The sequence below is a fragment of the Pygocentrus nattereri genome, chromosome 1, assembly GCF_015220715.1.
Source record: "Pygocentrus nattereri isolate fPygNat1 chromosome 1, fPygNat1.pri, whole genome shotgun sequence".
Lineage (NCBI taxonomy): Eukaryota > Metazoa > Chordata > Actinopteri > Characiformes > Serrasalmidae > Pygocentrus > Pygocentrus nattereri.
In genome coordinates, this window is record NC_051211.1 from 46,610,372 (window position 1) to 46,634,178 (window position 23,807).

Genomic DNA, 23,807 nt, shown 5'->3' on the forward strand with positions numbered 1-23,807 from the left:
TTAGTTGCCTCCAATTTTCTTTGAACTCCTAGTGCTGGTGGTATGGTGGGACTGGGTCCTAATGTAGTGTCTTTAAAGTGGGATTGTCTGCTAAGGTCGCTGATCTCTCGCTCTCTCTCTCTCTCTCTCTCTCTCTCTCTCTCTCAGCGCTGGGAGCGGATATTTCAGATCCTAAAGACTCTGACTGAGGCAAGTCGATCCAGGGAGCAGGGCTCGATTCAGTCTCCTGTAAACTGAGAGAGTGAGAGCGACAGAGGGAGAGAGAGAGAGAGAGAGAGAGAGAGCGCCTGTGGCTATGCAGTCTCCGGCTGTCCACAACACGAGGTGCTGAACTTGGACAGCTCCTGTCAGCACCTTGGAGAGCTGCTCTTGATCATGAGCATCTGGAAAATGGATCCGGTGGGAACCCTGGACCCGCCATCGGCCACATCTCTAGATGAAGGGATTAAAGCAGGATTTTGGGAGTGAGGTTGTAAAAACAATTGGTCAGAGTGTAAATGATGCTGCTCTTGTCCACTAGAGTGTCTGATGGTCCTGATGTTCTGTTTATAATCTGTAATGGAACCAGTGAATTTACACTGAAACCCACTGTAGCACGGCATGTGCTACCCCGGGCTCAAGGAGGACGCTGGAGGCAGGGTTCAAGGTGGCAGCAGCCATTTATTTTTCCCCAAAATAAACAAACACAACCAACCAACACTAAGCTGGACACTTTTCAGAGGCTTCAGCTGGCCTGCTAGACTTTTCAGTCCTTCTCTTCAGCGGAGATTTTCAGCTCTGCCATCTTTAGCTGCTGCTCGTCCCTCACTCCTCTGTTCCCTCACAGCTCTTTATAAAGGCACTCAAGCTGCCCGCCAGATGAGAATCAGCACGTTGGGGGAGCTCCGGCTTTGCGCTCCGCCGCCTCCACAATCGCAGGCCTCGCCTTTCTGCTGGCTCTCTTGGCCGTCATCGTCGGGGTCCAGGGGGCGGGCGCATGCCACACCCACTAAATCCTCCATGAGCTGCTCACAGCTTCACATGTTAATCAGTGCAGTGATGCACAACCACTTTTCAAGAGTTCAACTAAACATTTCAGCTTTTTACTTCATTTTTAACTTAATTTAGTTCACAAACAAGCAATGTTTACATTTTCACAAAAGCTGGTGTTATTAAAGTGTTAAATTTAAGTTTAATTTATTTCACATTTAAGAAAAGAAGAATCTGTAAATGATCTGACACTGTTGTTTATCTTAAAGACAGAGATGCTGTAAAAATGTTACTCATTATTTAAGTAGTGAAACAGCTTTCAAACAGAAAAGCATAAAACACCGTCCACTAAAAGACCATAAATAATGGGTTTTCAGCTGCAGATACTTTTCAGTTAGACGCTGTGTTTACATTCCACCGCTTATCCACACAAAGAACAGCATCCTGTATATACTGTCAAAACCAGATACTGTACAGGTACATTTAATGTCCATCAAGGTACAAACAGTGTAAATGTACCTTCAAAGGTAAAACAAGGCTGTTAAGGTCCAGTTCTGCCTTAAATTAGTTTTAAAATTTACTTTCCCAAATGAACTGTACACACGTTTACATTTTCATGACCTAATATATTAAAATAGAACAATAAACTAAAAACCTTGGAGTCAGTACAAAGTTTGTGCAGTTAATGTAACTTAAAAATACAATTGTAATGAAATGCACTATAATTATGTTTTGAGGGTTCCCGGTCATGACTGACACCGTACCGCCAGCTCTAGGAGGGTGAAGGCTAGCACGTGTCAGTAATTCCCTCTCTGGCCACCAGAGGTCTCTCTGCCCTGCTCCCAGGTTTGGTTCACCTGCACCCCATTACCTCTCAATCAGTCTCACCTTAAATACTCCCCAAACTCGGCTAAGCAGAGTGAAGTATTGCCAGTGTCCTGGAATCTGACTACTGAGTGTTTGTTTAGTTTGCCCCGCTGGTGTTTTGAGCTTCTGCCTGACTTTTTGTAATCTGCATTGTCTGCCTGGCCGTTCAGACTGATTCACTGGTATGACCTTTTTACCTTAAGAAACCTGAACATGGGTCCCTCACAGTTATGTTACACTATCACTAGTCTATGTACAGAGCCAGTTTAAAAGGAGCCTGGACGCTTTCTATTTCTCCTGTTATACCAAAACATGACACTTTTATTGTTTAGAGTTCAGAAGCACTCAACGTAAAACAGTAAGGAAGCATTGCTGTTTTGTGGATTTTTCTATATAAAAATGATTAAAGGATTTACCAACTACAGTTTTGCACAAATGCTGCAAAGGAGCCCATTCATTTTGAACTCACTCAGGAGTGCTTTCTAGTAAACCTAGAAGATATTACTGAGCTGTCCCTTTCTGCAGTTTGATTCTTTTTTCAAGTTTGTTATTTTTTTCTAGAGAATAATTTAATCATAGATTCATAAATATTTTGTCCTAATGGCAAGTTATGTCACAGTCAGAGAATTATTGTAAATACTGTATATGTGTGTGTGTGTGTGTGTGTGTGTGTGTGTGTGTGTGTGTGTGTGTGTGTGTGTGTGTGTGTGTAAAATATTAAAATATTAGCTTGACTTTAAATGCTAATTAAGATGCTTTTTTTTTACAATGCAAAACAAATTACTTTCTAGGGTAAACATAATTTGTGTTGTCACAGCAAAACATTTATACCACAATTAATCAGTTACATTATAAGAAACTCAAGATTTAAAGTAAAAAAATAAATCAAATTTTAAAATATTAAAAAGATGCAGTATCTATAATGCCTGTGTGGACATAATATTAGTATAGTGCAGTATTGGGGGATTAATAATGTGCTAGAATTGCTCTGTAAACAGTTATAAGGAGCTGCCTGATTCTAAATGTTAACACTGACAAAGAAACTGTCTGTAACACAGTCAGTGTGTTAATTTAGCAGCTCATACAAAGCTATAAAAGCATTTTTTGGTATAAAATGCTTTTCATGAATTTAAAATGTTGAATAAAAACACACATACACATGCAGGTGTTTAATTCCACTATGTTCTGTTTGTGGTGTGTAAAGCTATAATTAGGAGTACTTAGGCTTAATAAAATATATTGAATTCTGATCTAAAACAAACTCATTTCTTCCATTTGAAGAGATCTCAGCGTAATTTCCTGAGGAAGAACTCTCAGTGTGTCCACTCTTGTTCACATGATTCATCTCTGTCTGAGGCTCCTCCTCCACATCATGATAATCTGAAAAAAAAATAATCAATATATGGATGGATGGATGGTAACAAGTTGTTCACTAAATTAATCTCTTTTTTTTCTTTAATCTTCTAATTTTTCTTTCAGTGTTTTTTACAACAGTTTTTATTCCTATATTTATTAAAACTCCACCATAATGCTAAGATGTTCCATGTGTTACAGAACTGCCAGTGAATACTGAATGAGTTTACTTCAGTCTGATTCCTCTCTATGGTGGTCTTTAGTGCAGGACTCTCAACTCTGGTCCTGGAGGGCTGCTGTCCAAACACACCTGATTTCACTCATCCATTATTTACTATGTTTACTCTGGACACCAACCCATCAGAACCTTCAGTTCTACAGATCTACACAGTGCCCTTAAATAAAAACAACAACCACCAAAAACACAAGCAACTCTGTTTTAGTTTTGAGCATCTGGACTGTCGCACCATTCTTAGAACACAGTCAGACAGATGTAGAGAGGACTGATTACTTCCAGTCCTGTCTACAGAGCAGTGTGGCACTAATCATCTGTCTCCACTAAAGGAAATGTAGCTGTACTTATTTTATGAATGAATAAAGACAGCAGGTTTTATAAAAACAACAAAAAAGGTTGTACAGCAAAATAAACATTATATGTTTATCATTGATAACTAAACTCATTTATCGCTAGACTTCCTGTGCACTTGAATCATTTCCTCTACCAATCACACTCATGTACATCTGGATTGTAGCAGCATACACAACATTCCCCTCACCAACAAGGGGAAATTTTAACAATAAGCAAAAAAAAAACAGACATTGTACTATATTGAAGTTTCAGTTCAAATTATTTTTAACATTAAATTTATGTATTAATTAAATAACACCTACCTGTCACAATGTTGGAGTTTGGTCCAGCAGTAACAGTATCATAGATATCTGTCATGTCTTCTGTCAAAATTTAGAGATAAAAGTCATTAAATCAGGTTCAGCATCATCAGTGACTGTGTTCATGTTTGAGATTACAGTGTTGTTACATTACAAGTCAAACCTGTTTCAACAGCTGAGCTCTGATCAGCAGTGATGACATCATCATAATCTGCTACGTCCTCTACAACAAAACAGAGATATTTAGATAATCAAAGCTACATTTTGAATGACTGTAGGTGTGTGCGAGTAGTATTTATCAGCTGTTTCAAACATTATCTTTGAATATATCAACATTGAGCCTAACATTAGCTTTAGCACCAATAGCTTTTAACAAGGTTTTTATTTTTTCAAAGTCAGATTTTAAAAAAGCTCTTGCTGAATTGAGGTCTTGGCATTGAGGAAGGGTTTGGATGCTTTTGGGATCTTCAGAGCTAAGTGATCTGAAGCAGTAGGCTCATATGTCTCCTAAGTCAAACAGGTCTGGAGTGAAGACCCAGACTAACATGATTCAAAATCCCTATGATCAAAGGAGGCAAGTTATCATATACCCTACCCAGGACAGGGTTACCAAGACCTACCCCTTGAACCATGCCTTGGGGTAGCATTCCTTTGCGAGCGCCTTGTGGCCAGGCAGCACAGGTAACCCAGCTGGGCCCTGCCCAAAAAGGCAACGTAGGGGGACCATATGGGCCCACAACCAACAAGGTTTAGCATAAAGGACAGGTGCAGTGCCTTATAGACAGTAGGAGATGGTGAGAAGCTCCTTGCCAGCATAGACCCCTGTAGTGGAAATAGGCTCTTGCCATTTGGGACGTAACCTCACCAGTGGGAAAGGAGAAGAAGCTTTTTGCAGGATTGCTGAGAGGTACCAACTAGATGTAGTTGTGCTCACCTCCATTCACAGTGTCAGCCCTGGAACCAAAAACCTTGATAGGGTAGGTCCTTCTCCTACTTAGAGCTTGCACAGGGTGAAAGGCACTGGGCAGGTGTGAGGGTATTCACAAGCCCCTGGCTGGCTAGTGTGAAGTTTGTCCCAGTGGACGAGAGGGTCGCCTCAATGCAAATAAAAATCGCAGGGAGAAAAACTGACTGGTGTGAGTGTTTATGAGCCGCATAACAGTTTGGAGTATTCAGCCTTCTTGAAGTAAGTGGAGAAGGTTCTAGAAATGACCACACCTACAGACTCCATAATCTTGCTTAGAGAATTCAATGCACACATTGGCATTGACTGGGCACCATATTTAGGGTTGCCCACTGCTCCGGGCAAGTGTGCCCATTGCCCCCTACTGTGTGTGTTCAGTAAGGTGCATGTATGTGTGTTAATGGGTTAAATAAACTTTAGGAAGTTGTGGGGGACAGGATTGTCTGGGATTCTTTGCTTTTCCTACTGCTACGGCAACTCTAGCTAGCATTGTAGGAAGATGAATGAATGATTGAATGATTTTATATTGTATGAAGATTTATTTTAAACATATATACAATTAAATTTACTGCAGCTCCACAAACAGTCCATAGAATTAATACGGTCACATTTTTTATTAATGGTTTTTAATTTCTTTTTAATTTCTACTCTGTTCTAAACTAAAACCCCAGAACAGAAACCCACCTATGACACTCCCAGAGATCTGTCTAGCTGTGATGACATCATCATAGTTATCTGCTATGTTGTCGTTTTCTGCTTCACCTAAATCAAATAAAAGCAGACTGACTTTACAAACAGTGCAGTCATATTTTCACATTATGATTTAATATAAAGTAAAAATAATGGAATTTAATCAATGAAGGAACCCACATATCAGACCACTGGTGGTGACATCATCATATTCTGATTTCACTCCAGTCAGAGACGTTTCTGTAAAAAGAGCAAAAATGATCACTTTTAATTACATTTAAAAATATAATACTCATTCAGAGAGGTTTTAATGTAACAATAACAATTTTAGAACTCAGTCTTCAGTGTGTGACTCCATTAAGATTACGCAAGAAATCATTTCTAACAGAAACGTCTCCTCTAGAGAGTCAGCATTAATGAAAAGTTCAGAACAGTTAAAGAGAATCTAAGCGCATTTCTAAATTTCTAATTTGAATGTAGTTTTAGGTCCTCCTACCTGAGAGAAGCTCCTCATCCACATCCTCATATCCTGAATGCTGTTCCTCAGAGAGGACACTTCCTGTTAGAGGAGAGCAGAACTCTGGCATTTAGCTGTGTGTAGCTAACACGTGTAGCACAATGGAAGCGCCACAAAATGTAGTTAAAAATTCCATCTGATTTTGTGGAGATTTGTGTGCCTGTGTAATTTTACTGCCAATGCTTTTGAATAAAAATTCATCAAAGCTATTTAAAGCTCACACCAGCTATTAGGCTCAATTAAGGTATTTAGGGGATTATATGGGCAAAAGTAAAACTATCTGTAATTGTAATTTGAATAAGTGTCTGACCATTTTCTCTTCTTCTTCCTCTTTTTTCATAAAGCATCACCAAGGTTTCTCACCAATTAAGATAAGGGCTCTATGTTCACACTGCAAGCTTTTACAGCCCCAGATTTTTTTGTTTGATCATTCATTTAAAATGTACATTCCTGTTACAGTCATGTAAATGACCCACATTTCTCTGTTAGTTTTACTGTAGCTGAAGTAACATGGATTTATAATGGATACTATAATTTCTACATTGTAGTCTGGCACACGTGTTCTTACCTGAGAGGAGCTCCTCATCCACTTCCTCATATCCTGAATGATGCGCTTCAGAGAGGAGACTTCCTGTTACAGGAGAGCAGAACTCTGTCATGCTGCGTGACACTAAGATCTTAGAGCAGGGGTGTTAATCTCATTGAGTATTTGTTGTTGGGTGCTTCATTTTGTTGCTGTTTTTTTTGTTGTTGCTTACTGTATTTTGTATGCAGCTAGTGTGTTTGGTGATATGACTGGTGTGGAACTGTGTAGAACCAAAGTGTAACCACTATATATTGTTATTGTTATTGGGGTAGGAGAGTTGGAATGCACATAATATTGCGGTGCACGTTGGGGACTGTAGTACAGCGCATTGTGAAACAGGCAAACATTAAGAGAAAATTAAAACACTTCTGTGAGCTGTAAGGATTTTATTGCAGGCCAGATCTGGCCTGTGTTTATTGCGATCCTAACTGGACTGGTTTATTTAACAAATACCTCTTAAGTAAAGCATAGAGAACATTATTATGATGACTATGATTGGGGAGCTTAGTAGTCAGGAGCAGTCACTCTTAACTGAAAAAGCAGTTCACACCAAACTTTAAGTCCTTTGGGCATTTTCTGCAAATTACCCTAGAATAATTCCCTTAGGGAAGGATTTTTACACTTCTTTATTAATTGAGTCCACAAATAAACATAGAATCAGCTGAGTAAAGCACCTAGCTAGCTCTGTAGCTAGGCATCTAGGCTAAAAAAATGTGATACAACAGTAAAGACACTTGCAGTGAACATACATTAGTATTTAGTAACACATCACTGTGAAACGGAGTCTTTACAATCTCAAAGAAAACTTGTTGTATTACCTCCCGCAAACACTGTAGTAGTAAGTCAGGGTTACAGCTCATAGTGTATTAATAGTGTATTAATTCATAGTGTATCCTCTGTGGCTAAAACACAAAACTTATATGGATATAATAGATGTATGTTTTTAATAATGGCAATGTGTATTTTAACCTTTGTTGTGTCATAGTTGGCAACAATTTACTTTGTCATTTACTATCAAATAAACATACAGTAAACCTAACATAACCTAATGCAACCTAAAGGGTACACTGAAAAAAAGCAGACAATGCAGATGAGATTACATCAGAATGCTAGTTAGATATTAACCTAGTTTAATGACACTGTACAAAAATGTAGAAAAGTTTTATAAGCATTTGTATTTTGAATGTAAGCAGGTTTTGAGAAGTAAATTAAAAATCTTATAAAAGTATTTGCAGCACCCTTAGACAGTCGTCACTGCTCTCACTTTGGGAGAGCTAGACCTACAGGGCACGTTTCAGGAAAGACTTTAGACATTTTATTCACTGGGACTTTTTTTTTCTGTTTTAGGGGCTCATTGTGTTTTCTCACTTGGAAGAGCATCTAAGAGAGCACTTCAAGAGTTTTTTCATTTGAAAGTCACCTGTAGGGAATGCCATTGTGAAGGCCACTGTATGGCACCACATTACATTTTCTCCAGTGGAGGGGCATCCATAAGGAAACTTCCCACTCTTTATCATGCATACAGGGACAACCTTTACAGCTCTGCATCACATTTTATCCACTGGAGGGTGCCTTCAATTTTAGATAAGCACCTAATTAGGCACTTCATCATGCTTACTGACCTGTATGAGTGCCCTGTAGAGCACTGCATCCCATTTTCTCTACTAGAAAGGGCACCCATTAGTTAACTAGCTCCTTAGCTAGGCCCACAAATAAAGAATGCATATGAATTGTCATTGATTAAATTAATGCAATTAATCTTACATTATTATAAGTGTAAATACACCACAATAAGTCTCATGTAGTGCACTCACCCCTTTGAGTGGCTCTTGCAGTATTGAATCTGCAGTAAATCTCCTCATAGACTCTCTCAGTGCCCCTACTCAAGCCTTCATAGACTCCCTCAAGCCCTCTTCTAAGGCCTTCATAGACTATGTTCTCCATCCTCTTAGAGAGCCCTGTGAAGGAGATAAAGAGAAACATTAAGCCAGTTCAGTAGAACAGAAGACTGATGACAGATTGAAGGACTAATGATGTTTAGAGAATGTACAGAAAGTGGATTGTAGATGATCTCTGACTCTCTCTACCTCTCCTGAGCACTCTGTTCTGGTAAAACAGCACAACCAGAAGCACTAAGGCCAGGAAGAGCACCGCTCCCAGAACCAGGAGAGACGCTGGATAAATGAACGGAACAGCTGCTGGAGGAGTTTGTGGAGGAATGTTTGTTCCCTTCACTGTCTGACCAACTGAAAATAAAAATACAGAACAGAAACTGTGCAGAGCCCAGAACAATCTATTCAGAAACATGTAGTAAAATCTACATTTGTTTATCTGTCTAAGAGACTTAAAATACCTGTGGTGTTGGAGGTGGTGGCTGTTATTACAAGTGGAGTAGTAGAAATGTCTGTAAATACAGAAACAGCCGTTCTGATTCTGTAGAACACTTTAAGCACTGAATATGGCAAATTAGCATTAGACAATAGTAACAAGTCAGTTAATGCACCATTTACTGATACATTTAACATTTTTACACACATCCAGCCGGATCCTCTGACCTGCACAGGTGACTCCAGCGTCCTGCCTGTGGGAGCAGTCAGTGTGGTTCTTCAGAGAACGAGGACAGTCCCACAGGTGAATCTCATTCCCTCTACACTTCACTCTGTTCAGCCAGATAGGCCCTTTACCAGCACCAAAGACAGCACTCCCATCAGCACTCAGCGCCGGCCCACAGCCCAGCTGCCTGCAGACCACTTGAGCATCCCTGATATCCCACAGATCACCACAGACGGAGCCCCACTCAGCATTATGATACACCTCCAGCCTCCCTGAGCAGATTCCCTTTCCTCCCCTCAGCCTGAGAGGCAGGTGATCTACATCAGACATGATCAACCAGGATAGTTACAGAACTAATAACAATACAGTTATTAAGTGTAATATAGGTTTTCACTTTTTGTACATTACCAGCAATAGTTTTATGAAGAAGCTACTTTACTAACACTTGTGATTAACACATTACTTAATGAAATATTGACCTTATTTATTCCTAAGAGTTCTTACTTGAACACTGTCTGTGATGGGCAGATGAGGAGCATTTCAGACGACTTATCACACGATCATTTTCAACTCCTATGAATACAGAAAGATACTTGATTAAGCATTGAACATATATTATTTTATTTATTTTACATTTCTATAAGTATATTTTCTTTACCTATTTAAGTAAGTTTTATACTTTGTGTGAATTATTATCAGCACAAAATTGTATACACACTCTACTTATATGAACATAAAAACTGCCTACCTGAGCAGGTAATCCAAGCCACCTCATTGTCTTTATCACAGTTGTTCTGACTCCAGGGGGAAGATGGACAATGCCACACAGCGGAGTCATGATTTCTACATTTCAGATTGTCCAGCCAGTTAGGAGCTGATTCCACTCTTGCTTTGGCCCAAGTCTCACTGCCTGATCTTCCACAGTTCAGCTCTTGACAGATTAAACTTGATGTTTCTTCATCCATCCCATTTAAACACACATTACCCCAGGTTCCATTGTAGAACACTTCCAGATTCCCCTCACAGCCCTCAGTGAGTCTGAACTCTCTAAACTCTGTTGGCAAAACAACTTATACTAAACTTTGCTTTTAAATGCATATTTTAGGAAGTTGATGCAATTAAAAACGAAATATTTAACATTCCCTCAAAAGGATAATGAAACTCCTCTGCTTGTCCAGACGTTAACTTCCTTAAAGGCATGGTTCAATGCAAATTCAAATCTATACAGTTTTACCCCAAAGATAGTCAATCAGCCTAGATATGTCTGATGTCTAAAGCCAGCTTTACACTGAGTGATTACAGTGGTCTAATACATCTTCTTCACATCACACTGCATCAGATGTTGCAGATAATATCGTAGCTAAACTCCATGCCAGACTGTGAGATTTAAGTTATGCTGCACATCAGACAATACCTTAAAGATTTTCTGGTAATTTACACTGCATGAAAATAACAACATTCTGCATGCACTTTCTATTTTGGCCAAATATAGAACCACACTAGCAAATAATAAAAAAGCACAAAATTTGACAGTCAATAGAAACAAAAGTTCAAACTGAACATGAATTAAGTTTTTTTTTTAATTAAAAAAACTTGCTTTATTACATTTGCGACTTCACTGCTGAGATTATGTGTTTTTTTTTTTTTTTTAAGAGATTCTTAGTCCGCACATTTCTGCCCTGACTGACTCACTATATTTTCATTCAGAGGAAAACTGTGTTCATTTGATTTTTCAGTAAACCATTTAAAATTATGGTACCTGAGCACATGACTCCTACATCCTCCTTGTGTCCACATTCATCCTCTCCACACAGCTGAAATCTGCAGTTAAACAGGGACGTCTCGTTTCCCTCACACTCCACCTCATTCAGCCATATGGGTCCAGTTCCTGGTCCAAACTGGGCTGGTACTGGAGCACCGAGGGCCACTCCACACTGCAGCTGTCTACAAACCACCTGCGCATCCTCAATATCCCACAAGTCACCACACACTGTCCCCCATGAGCCGTTGTGGAAAACTTCCAGCCTTCCTGCACAGTCTCCCCCTGAACCAACCAGCCTGATGGAGCTGTGAGCTGAATTAAACTTACCTACACACACACACACACACACACACACACACACACACACACACACACACACACACACACACACACACACACACATATATTACAGCTGTGGTATTCTCATTCCTTGGTCCCCTACATAAAGAAGAAATGTAATCTTTTGACACTGAAATGAACAATAAATACTACATTATACTTTGGGGCAGATCATTTTAGGAAGATTGTTCGCCACTGATTGTTGATATTTAGCTGCTGTTTACCAGAGCAGGTGATTGAGAGCTGTTCTCTGGAGCTGCAGTTTACTGTTTCTGTGCTGTTGCAGTTCCCCAGATGAGCTTCACTCCCAGAACAATTGGAATCCACCACACACATGTGTCTGGAGGAGCTGGAGGAGCTGGAAAAGTTGAACACAGAGCCACAGCCCAGCTGTCTGCAGACCACAGAGGCCTTGGGCTCACTCCAGGAGTCCAGCAGAACTCTCCTCCAGTCCTGCATGAAGTACACCTCCACCTCCCCTTCACACTCCATCCCACCAGACAACCGCACTCGCCCCTCATGTAACGCCAGAGAGGAACCTGAAGAGGAAAAAATATCACTTAACGTAAAAGCTTCTTTGACTGACGGTACCTTACACATAAGTATTTCTGAGATTGACTACACTCTAAGAGCTCACCACTGCAGATGACTCCAGCATCCTGTTTATGAGAGCATGCAGTTCGACTCCATGATGAAATGGGACATTTTGACAGGTGTGTTTCGTTCCCCTGACAATCAAACACATCAGCCCAGATCTGGCCACTCCCCTCCCCAAACCAGTCTGACCCCAACATAGCCACAGCACTCCCACACTTCAGCTGATCACAGAGGACACTGGCAGCTTTCATATCCCAATTAACATCACAGACTGAGCCCCACTCACTGAGGTACTGGAGCTCCACTCGACCAGAACAGGAATCAGAGCCATTCGCCAGTCGAGCCTGAGTGTGACCTGAATCAACATGACATTATAGGAATTAACATGAATAAGAGCAGTTCAGTGCTATATTGTAACAAGCAGTGGAGTTGAACTCAATTAAAAATGAATGCTTTACCAGCACAAACCAGGCCCACATCATTGTCATGAGTGCAGTTATGTGAAGGTGATGTTGGGCAGAAGGAAATCTGAAATTCGTTGCCTCTACACTGAAGCTGCTCTGACCACACCTGACCCTCCCCTCTGCCAAAAACAGCTGCTCCCAGCACCTCCACAGGAAGCCCACAGCCCAGCTCTCGACACACAACCTCTGCATCCTGCTGGTCAAAGCCAGCATCACACACTGTGGACCAGGTCTTCACATTAAGCACTTCAACTCTCCCAGAGCACAGATGGAAACCACCAGTAAGTCTGGACTTTCTGTGACCTGTGAAATTTGAATATATATATTCAATATTATATTTGAGATATTTGACTAACATACTTAGATGGAATCAGTGATATAGTTGTTCTGATGGTCTAACAAGTAAAAACTGACTGATTGATATAAAAAAATTGTTTTCTTGATGACATTTTGTTCATATGAAGCAAGAGACACACAATCAAACACTCCGAATCGGTAGCTGGGATCTTTTCTACATGCTATCAGTTTTCAAAATAACTGGCCAGAAGCTGCAATCAAAAGCATTCTGTGTGTCGAAGGGAGTGTTGGGCAGTGTCCTGAACTAGTCAAGAACTAATCAAGAAATTAGTCAAGAATTTTTAACAGATTATTTTTTTATTATTGTTATTTTACATCTTATATTTTCATTTCTTTCACATTTTCTACAATTACTCTTATGTTCTCCATTTGACAGCCAGTAATGTAAAAGATAATGTAAAAGAGAAAGTTAATAACACTCAAAATCTTTAAAAAATTAATCTGATATTGTGGCGACGATGATATTAGGCATTTGTTCATTCATAGTGGTGATGAGAGATTGCAGCTCACCTGAGCAGAGGACTCCAGCATCTTCACCATGATTACAGTTATGTTTACCCCATCCTGCTGATTTGCAGTTCTTCAGTGTAGACTCTGATCCACTACAGTGCACTTCATTCATCCAAATCTGTCCTGATCCTTGTCCAAAGGGAGCTTTACTCAGTGCATCTACAGCCTCTCCACAGCGCAGCTCTCTACAGACCACTGCAGCATCTGTCAAATCCCACTCATCATCACACACTGTTCCCCATTGATCATCATGAAGAACCTCCACTCTCCCAGCACAGTGACTGCCACCATCCACCAACCTCACAATGTCTGTACAACATGAGAAGCAGATTTCACAGTCAAAAGTAATTTTAGAGTTTCAGCACTGGCAGAAAAGTTTGGGAAGCACAAATCACAATAACAATTAGCATTATTTGCATTAATGATAATTTAGAAATCATAATGAACTGCTTAATTTCACATCTTAGGCTTGACAAGTTGAAAATAATTATGATGCACATCAGGAAAAATCATTTTATACTTGAAATTCAGCATACACATTTTAAAAGCTTTAAATAAAATAAATACTAAAGTAAGCCAGAAAACATTATGTTACAGTAAATCTGTCACAGAGATGAAATCTTATTGAAGGCTACAAATATAGTATTTACCAGCACACACAAGACCCACATCACTGTCATGGGAACAGTTGTGTTTAAGTGAAGATGATGGACAGAAGTGAATCTGGGATTCGTTGCCTCTACACTGAAGCTCCTCTGACCACACATGACCCTCCCCTCTACCAAAAGCAGCTGCTCCCAGCACCTCCACAGGAAGCCCACAGCCCAGCTCTCGACACACAACCTCTGCATCCTGCTGGTCAAAGTCAGCATCACACACTGTGGACCAGGTCTCTCCATGAAGCACCTCCACTCTCCCAGAACAGCGAGAATCACCAAGTAGCTTGACTTCTGATATAATGTTGTTGAAAGATAATGATTTTATAAAAATGACAATTCAGCTTTTTTCCAGATACCAAAAATATTAATTTTATAACTAGCCCATGAGAGCATGCATGTCTCTGAAGAGAAAAAGTACAAATAATCAAGTTTCAAAGACAAAAAAAGGCAAAATTATTTATTATTAATGAGTTTGTAACAAAATTAAAAGCTATGAGAAGAAATGTGAATGGCAATTTTTTAAATCTAATTTAATAGAATTGTGAAATTTATAAAAACATACCTGAACAAATGACCCCAGAATCATTAGAATGAACACAATCATTTCTACTCCATCCTGGTGATTTACAGTTTTTCACTGTGCTCTCTAATCCACTACAGTCCACATCATTCATCCAGATTGGTCCTGATCCTGGTCCAAAGTAAGCATCACTCAGTGCATCTACAGGCTCTCCACAGCCCAGCTCTCTACACACCACTGAAGCATCTCTTATATCCCAGCCATCATCACACACTGTTCCCCACTGTCCTCTATGAAGAACCTCCACTCTCCCAGCACAGCGACTGCCACCATCGACCAACCTCACACTGACTGTACAACAGAAGGCAGAACAAAGATTTCTACACAGAAATACACATTATCCGAGGGAAAGAATACATTAAACTGCATGTGTAGCAAGAAAATGTAAGACTAATCAGTGAAGATACACCTCTTACCGGCACACACTAGTCCCACATCACTGTCATGGGAGCAGTTGTGTTTGAGTGAAGATGATGTTGGACAGAAGTGAATCTGAGATTCATTGCCTCTACACTGAAGCTGCTCTGACCACACCTGACCCTCCCCTCTGCCAAAAGCAGCTGCTTCCAGCACCTCCACAGGAAGCCCACAGCCCAGCTCTCGACACACAACCTCTGCATCCTGCTGGTCAAACGTAGCATCACACACTGTGGACCAGGTCCCTCCATGAAGCACCTCCACTCTCCCAGAACAGTGAGAACCACCAACCAGCCTGACCTCTAATATTAAACAGATTGTCAGTTTTGATAAGTAATATAATGCTGCTTAGATAAAATTATTTTATTAAAAAGTAGAAAAGCTTTGATTATTTTCAAACCATGTATGTTTGTAAAGACAAAAAGATGCAAGACAAATTGTATTGTGATATTTTAAGAAATACAAGTGGGCAAATGCAACAAGAAAACTTAATCTCATTAAACAGATTACTGAAATTCAGATAAACTTACCTAAACAGACAACTCCAGCATCTTTAAAATGACTACAGTTATGTTTTCGCCATCCGTCTGATCTACAGTTCTTCAGTGTAGTCTCTGATCCACTGCAGCTCATATTATTCATCCAGATTGGTCCTGATCCTGGTCCATAGTGAGCATCACTTAGTGCATCTACAGCCTCTCCACAGCCCAGCTCTCTACACACCACTGCAGCATCTCTCATATCCCAGTTATCATCACACACTGTTCCCCACTGTCCTCTATGAAGAACCTCCACTCTCCCAGCACAGCGACTGCCACCATCCATCAACCTTACACTGACTGCATAACAGAAGGTAGAAGAGACAGATATTTATGTACACAGCCAAAGCTCTGGACCTCAGTAGATTAGGAGGACTGTTTATACCCACATATTTCAAATCTTACTTTTAAAGTGGAAACAGCAATTTCTTGATAACTGGGCTGCTACGCTAACAGACATGTTTTAATTTTTTGAGATGCACAGGTACACAAAACATATTACAGGCTAACACATCTATTATAGTAAAGTGAGAGTTTGAGCAAGAACAAACAATACATGTATGTGAGTGTTTATTATGCCAATTAACACACAATACAACAGTTATAATTTTTTATTTTATTTATTTATTTATTTTCAGATTACTCCTAATGTTGCTTGAAGTAGCTGCTCAGTTTGGGCAGAAACTATTTTTGATCATTGGCTTTGGTTACAAGCTCCATAGTTGGCTGTGTTAGCCACCAAATGATTGTGCTTGTTCAAAAATCAATGAGATCAAAAAGACAGAGAAAAGGAGGGCATGTACATGATAAAGAGAGAGAGAGAGAGAGAGAGAGAGAGAGAGAGAGAGAGAGAGAGAGAGAGAGAGAGAGAAAGAAATAGTAAAATGTAAACCACTTAAATTGATATGAATCAAATCCAAAGTGAGACTGTCAATTGATTCCGCGTTTAGACCTCAACATGTATGCAAAGATAAATTAGTAAATGAGAAAATGAAAAGGTCCCTCTTACCAGCACACACTAGTCCTGCATCACTGTCATGAGTGCAGTTTTGATTGAGTGAAGATGATGTTGGACAGAAGGAAATCTCAGATTCATTGCCTCTACACTGAAGCTCCTCTGACCACACCTGACCCTCCCCTCTGCCAAAAGTAGCTGCTCCCAGCACCTCCACAGGAAGTCCACAGCCCAGCTCTCGACACACAACCTCTGCATCCTGCTGGTCAAAGCCAGCATCACACACTGTGGACCAGGTCTCTCCATGAAGCACCTCCACTCTCCCAGAGCAGTGAGAACCACCAACCAGCCTGACTCCTCCTAAATTATTTGTATCAGTCAATAGAGATCACAGAGCACATATGTTTGAAAATCACAGAAAAGTGTTTATAAATATCTATTTTTGTAAATGTGGCAGGTTAATAACATTGCTTTTCATTAACACTCAAAATGTACATTTTCTATAATAATATAAGTTTCTAAAAGACAAAAACAGAGTTGTATTGTCAGTTCTATTAAAGTCAAGGTTTCAGCCTATACTATGTCTTAGAAATGCTAGATATGAATTATCATCTTCAATTTTCCTCTCTCTGTACTTCCAGTATGTTTTCTACGTGTTTTGTCTTCATAGTTCTGAATTTTGCAAATCAGTTAACAAATCTCTATTTAATTGATGTGATATATGATTCAGATTCAAACCTGTGCCTTCTACATAACAATTCTACATTTACGCTGTCACTGTTACATTGTCACTGTTCTAGATGCTTTGTGATTTTAAAGTTATTAGCCGCCCCTCTACACATTTCATTTTATTTTATTTTTTCCTCTTCACCTCTTTTCTCTTTTTTCTTTTCTTTGCCTATCTCTTTTAGATTGTCTTGAACTAATTGTTCTATAAAAGACGATAAATATTTGAAAAAACAAAAACATAAGCATGAGGTCTTAAAACATGTGATGAGTCAAAACTCAATTCAATTGATAGTTTATTGAGGGATGATTTATAAAATCACTGTACTGAAGATTACCAGAACAAATGACTCCAGCATCATCATCATGACTACAGTAACTATCACCCCATTCTGGGAATGTACAGTTCATCAGTGTAGACTCTGACCCGCTACAGTCCACATCATCCATCCAGATCGGTCCTGATCCTGGTCCAAAGTGAGCTGTGCTTAGTGCATCTACAGCTTCTCCACAACCCAGCTCTCTACACACCACTGCAGCATCACTAATATTCCAGTTATAATCACACACTGTTCCCCACTGATCATCATGAAGAACCTCCACTCTCCCAGCACAGCGACTGCCACCATCCAACAACCTCACAGTGTCTGTACAACAGAGAAAGATGAGAGAGAGAGAGAGAGAGAGAGAGAGAGAGAGAGAGAGAGAGAGAGAGAGAGAGAGAGAGAGAGAGAGAGAAAAAGGCTGAAGATTCATTAAATGACCAGAGGTGCATTAAAATATCACACACTTGTGCTCCTTGAACATTTCACTCCTAAACCATTAATAAGCAGCGTACACTCCTCTGGAAAGACTTTTCACTAGATTTTTTCATCATGTCTTCAGGATTCACTTCCACTCTGCCACAACAGCATTAATGCAGTTGGGCACTTATATTGAGTAAAAAGGTCTCACAGTTAGCGTTCCGATGAAAGCTGAGGTTGGGGTTGTGGACAGGATAATTGAGTTCTTCTACATAAGTCAGTTGTTTATAAATGGACTATGCATGAGAGCGCTGTCATGCTGAAATATAAAAGAGTCTTCCCCAACCTGCTGCCACAAGTCAGAAGCACAAAGTTCTCTAGATTGTTATTTTATGCTGTAATATTTATATTACACTTTTCTGGAACAAAGCGGCCCAAAAACAAACTATACAAAACAGCCCCAGACCATTATTCCTCCTCCACCAAACTTTACAGCTGGCATTCTGCTTTCAGGCAGGTAGTGTTCTATTATGTATAACAGTCACTAGAGGCCTACAGAAAGAAGGTACTGGACCAGGTACTGGCTATGTTAAACTTGATCTGATTCTGATCTTTATTACTATTTTTCACTGTCCTATGTGTGACAAACACCTACATTATCCACAACAATCATAACTGATGCAATAATTCACACCTGAGCTTTGTAAGTTCTGATTTGGAAATTCTGATGACGTCATCCTCCAAACCCCCCATCCCCCAACATTACACTTCTGAGCTTTATTTTCAGAAGTTAATAAATTCACATTCAAGAGCTGATCAGTCAGATTAATGAGACCAAGTTCAAATAAAATCAGGCTGATTTGTGAAAATTTCCACTGTCCTGACCTCCTGTCTTTCAGAAGGTCTTACAGAGTGTGAGTATGGAGAGAGAAAACATGTGGAAAACAGGTCATTTACATTACAAATGCCATCAAAACAAGAAACTTCACGTCTTTTAGGCGGACATTTATATGAAGAATATTTCACAAACAGGGCTCAACATCAGTGATCACTTCATACGACTCAATCTCATCAGCATGTGGCGTGTCGATACAATCAGAACTGAGCATTTCCTGTTAAAAATGTATAATGTACCCAAATCCAAAGGATTACTTTATTAAAAGTACCATCTAAAAGCAGGGATAGGGATAAAAGCAGGCTTCAATATCAAAAATATTTAGAGTAAATAAATAAACATGAAAAGTTTTCATAGTTTTATGATGTCATGAAAACCAGCGCATTTACATAGATCTGACTCTTGAGCCTGTAACAGCCCTACCACCCATGTTTGAGTTTTCTCATTATGACAGATCAGACACAGAAAGAATTCCCAAATATCCTGAGGTGTTTTGATTTAAAGTTCCTCGTATAAAACTTAAACAAGAGTTCAAAGTACAGAGTCAGTGATTCACAACACAGAGCACAATGACAGAAAATCATCCAACACAATAAAATAAGAGAGAACTTACCAGCTGTGGTGAGTGAAACTGTGGAGGACAGAAGAATGAGAACCACACAGCTGTCCATCTCCCTCTGACCTGCACACAGTCCGTTCAACTCAGCAGCGGAACAAGCTTCACCTTCACTCCTCCAGAGAGACTGAAGAAACAGAAAGAGAGAGAGAGAGAGAGAGAGAGAGAGCTCCCCACAGTCACCAATCACACTCACTATGACCTTATTAGAAAGAGGAGAGGAAATCATCAAACATTTTCAGAGACAAATCAGAGGAGGCGTTTTTTTCTTTCTCCATATTTATCAAAAGAGCGTCAGCGCTGATGAACAGAACTCCACCTCCGTCTCTAGAGGAGTGTGTGTGAGGAGAGACGCTCGCAGCAGTGTGGTGAGAAACACACCAACATACAGGAGACTGACTTCAGAGAGAGGAAACACTCCAGTGTAATACAGCATTAATGCTGCACCTGCAGAGAGCTGATCCACACACTGATAAACATCATACACGCTGCTCTGAGTTAGAATACAGACACATAGAAATTCTACTTTAACACTCAGTAAAGTTACAAATAAACTAAACATATGTACAGATGTTATTTTCTTTATTTGAAATGTGGAATGTGCTGCTTTTTAAAATAACTTTGTAATACAAAGAGCCCAGTGTAATGAAACCATGATCTAAAGACACAAATACAGAATAACTTATAATTTCGTAAATACAATATATTTATTATCTCAATTCAACACATTTTCTATTGCAATCCTTTAACTAATCACTGTCACACACATGACTGCAGTTCTTTCAGCTTTACACTAAAATTGGTTTGATCACTGCAGTACATTTTCTTCTCCACCAGATGGCAGCAGAGGATCAATAATCAGTGATTTAGTAATTCTGGTGAAGCGCATTTTCACTGCACTGACAAGCTGAGGTCACTGCTGGTGCCCTGATGTGGCTGCTGTGGTGTCTCAGTCACAAGAAATAGGGTAAAAAAAATGTCTAAACATTTAATAACACTTAAATTGGAATATTTAGCATCTGCATCTTTGTTCAGCATCAGATATCTACTGGTGTGATGACACAAAACTACTGAAACAAAGTATAAGATTAATGAATGTGAGAGATGAATATTCCTTATGCAGAAAATTAAAAATTAATAATTAGTATCTAATCAAGAATAACAGGACCATCAGCATTACTGCCCTGAAGTTTGGTAATGCAATAGAAGTGTAATGCAGTAGATTTTCACTCTTTAAAACAACAGCAACAACAACAACAATAATAATAATAATAATTCTGTGTTTAATGTACTTAGAAAAGATCACTCAAATTAACCAATTTATTGTCTCTAAAAACTGAAAGCTGTGCTCTGTCATTTCTGAGCAGAGTTCAGAATGGAGATTAATGTAGTGTGGAAAAAAAAACATTTAATTAGTATTTTATTTGAAAACACTGTGGTAGTGGAAAGATCTGAAATAATGGGTGCTAAATAATCGGTTATAGGAGTTTTGTTCCTTTAAAATAGTTCATATAAATTTGGGCTAATATTGAACTACATTGTTTTCTTTATCTTTATTTCTTTTCTCTTCTTTAATTTGGTTTCAGTTTGTGACCCAAACTCTTTCAGGTGTTTTGCATGGAGAAAGGGGCATGGGCTAGGGGGACGAGGGGGAAGGGAGAGCACATGGAGAGGAGAGTGAGAAAGTTCCACGGTGATTCTGTGGCTAATGGAACCACCACTCATGTTACAGTCGTGTTATCAGCTCGATATCACGAAAACAACTGTGATACATGGAAAGAGACTGTAATGTTGTGTAATTACTGCCCGCTAGCATAGCTCAGACTAGCCGCCAGCCTCGTGTGATAGGTATTATTGGACTTTTTGGTCAGCTGGACCAGGCCTTCTAGTGGGGGAGAGCCCTCTCTGGGTCGGGGATAAGCTCTTGCCTCAAGTGGCGGAGTTTAAGCATCTCGGGGTCTTGTTCACAAGTGATGGTACAAGGGAGCGGGAGATTGACAGGCGGATTGGTGCTGGGTCAGCAGTGATGCGGGCTCTTTACCGGTCTGTTGTGGTAAAGAAAGAGCTGAGCCATAAGGCAAGGCTCTTGATTTACTGGTCGATCTACGTTCCCACCCTCACCTATGGTCATGAGCTTTGGGTAATGACCGAAAGAACGAGATCGCGAATACAAGCGGCCGAAATGAGTTTCCTCCGCAGGGTGTCTGGACTCTCCCTTAGAGATAGGGTGAGAAGTTCGGTCATCTGGGAGGGACTCGGAGTAGAGCCGCTGCTGCTCCACGTCGAGAGGAGGTGTCGCACGCAAGTCCACCTGGGAGGAGACCCCGGGGAAGACCCAGGACACGCTGGCGTGACTATATTGCCCAGCTGGCCTGGGAGCGCCTCAGAATCCCCTCAGGGAGCTAGTGGAAGTGGCTGGGCAAAGGGAGGTCTGGGCCTCATTGTTTATGGCTAGGACCTCAGGATAACAAAAAACAGTGACTTCACAAACCTACTTGGAAAACAAAGGAGATCAAAAAGGGGTCTTCTCGAGTCCAAGATCAGATGTAGGTGTGCAAGTGGGAGGAGACAGGAAGAGTCCATGATGAGTCTCCTCAGAGGGAAGAGTCCATGGCTCCTATGCAGTGTCTATACGGGGAGAAGGGAGCGGTTTGAGATTGAGCCTGAATTAAAATAAGACAGTTGAGATGTTCAAAACTGAAAAAAAAAACAGCGTGGCCCATGGAAAATGCACCTTTAACAATAGAAATAATAAAAACAAACAAAAAAAAAAATCTCTGAAGAATAAGTGTGTATGACTTGACCTTTGAGGTCAAACAAGGAGGTCCTGGTGAGGAACTCTATTCTGGTATTGGATTATATGTAGGAGGTTGAGAAGAACAGGGATTTGATCACTACCAGTTGGTGCAGTAGTGCTTGTCTAAAGCTTCCTGTCACAATTGACCAGGTATCTTTTCTTCAGAAATAAGTCTTGGGAAAAAAGTGCAGTATGATGTGCATTACAGTATGATGCAGTAGCCTTTATAATACTGCACAGCACAGTGTTAATAGGGCTTACTTAGCCATGGCCCCTGGGGCCCCTCAACTTAGGTGTAACCCAGATATAAATACTGCTCAGTGGATTAAATTTAAAATAATAATTAATTCCAAAATGCAAAGTTAATATAAATATACCATATACCTTAACATAAAGGTCACTGTGAACTAAATAATAATAATATTGAATTTTAGATAATCCTATTTAATTTAAAATCTTATATCACTGTAAACTTAGACTTTGTAGACAGTTAATAATTAATTATTCGCAGTGATAAAAATTATATAAGCATATTAATTTTACTTCTTTGAACTAAAGAGTACTAGCCAATCAGGTTCAAGCCCCTCCTACCACACTCACGACTTGAGGTTTGGTACGAACTTTCTCTTCCCTTTTTTCTCTTTGTGCTCGCTCAGCACAGATGTGCAGCTGAGCTCTCTGTTCTAATTAAATTAGAACACTGTCAGATATTAAGTTTTATCTGAGTGAGATACCACATCCAAGAAGCCATGGAACCCCATTTTGACACTGAATGTGTTTACTGAGCTTTGGTAAGATGCGTTCTGTGAATTAAAGTGGTTATTACAAATAGTTCTGATTATATAACCGTAAAATGAGCTTATTTCTCTTATTAAATGTAAGATGTTGTCATTACCGAGCAGTTCATAAATTATATATATATATATATATATATATATATATATATATATGCAGAGCCCTGTACATTCAGTGCAGCTTGTGTGTGTAAGATGGTGCCATGTGCACGAGTGAAAATTTCAACAATTTGGTTGATGTTGTTACCTGTTATGGCCACCTGCCTATCGCCCATGTTTTTAGCACCTTTTGGTGAAAGCTATGCTATGCTTCCCTTAAGATCTTACCTTTGCCGAGCAGTTAAGGTTACATGCTCAGGGAAATATTGTTAATGTTCTCAATAAGTAATATTATTCCTAAAATCATATTATAAAATTGTACAGTTAAAAGTTATATACTTTGGAATGTTTTGTGTGTCAGATTATTAATTTTATTGACGGTTAATGTGGTTATTATTGTCATAATATGAAAATATTTCATTATTGGGGCTATTTCTTTTCCTGTGAATCGAAGTTATATGATTCATTTGACAAGATTTATTTGTTGTATGTGGTATATGTGTGTGTGTGTACATGATGGAATTGGGAAAATGGAGGAAAAAACATGCAACTTTATGCCTGTTTGGTGTAC

At 39.6% G+C, this 23,807-nt stretch overlaps 1 protein-coding gene across 1 annotated transcript; it reads right to left on the reverse strand.

Moving 5' to 3' along the window:
- Positions 1-3,628: 3,628 nt before the first annotated feature.
- On the reverse strand, positions 3,629-19,647 carry LOC119263280 (deleted in malignant brain tumors 1 protein-like). Its single transcript, XM_037538155.1, has 19 exons — positions 19,544-19,647; positions 17,631-17,939; positions 16,621-16,926; positions 15,669-15,911; positions 13,417-13,725; positions 12,544-12,852; positions 12,126-12,440; positions 11,713-12,027; positions 11,147-11,431; positions 9,390-9,704; positions 8,922-9,080; positions 8,649-8,792; positions 6,817-6,879; positions 6,228-6,290; positions 5,912-5,971; positions 5,726-5,803; positions 4,241-4,300; positions 4,081-4,140; positions 3,629-3,660 (listed from the first exon to the last, which is right to left on the reverse strand). The coding sequence occupies exons 1-19, from the start codon at positions 19,599-19,601 to the stop codon at positions 3,629-3,631; spliced, it is 3,483 nt and encodes a 1,160-aa protein (XP_037394052.1). The 5' UTR covers positions 19,602-19,647.
- Between the last annotated feature and the right edge of the window lie 4,160 nt (positions 19,648-23,807).

Excerpts from the sequence above, each read along its gene's own strand:
- LOC119263280 (XM_037538155.1), bottom strand. The coding sequence starts at position 19,601 with ATGGACAGCTGTGTGGTTCTCATTCTTCTGTCCTCCACAGTTTCACTC. Across the intron at positions 15,912-16,620 it reads TGCAGGACTAGTGTGTGCTG|TCAGTGTAAGGTTGATGGAT; the intron begins GTAAGAGGGACC and ends TCTGTTATGCAG. Across the intron at positions 13,726-15,668 it reads AGAGACTACACTGAAGAACT|ACATTGTGAGGTTGGTGGAT; the intron begins GTAGATCAGACG and ends CATGTTGTACAG.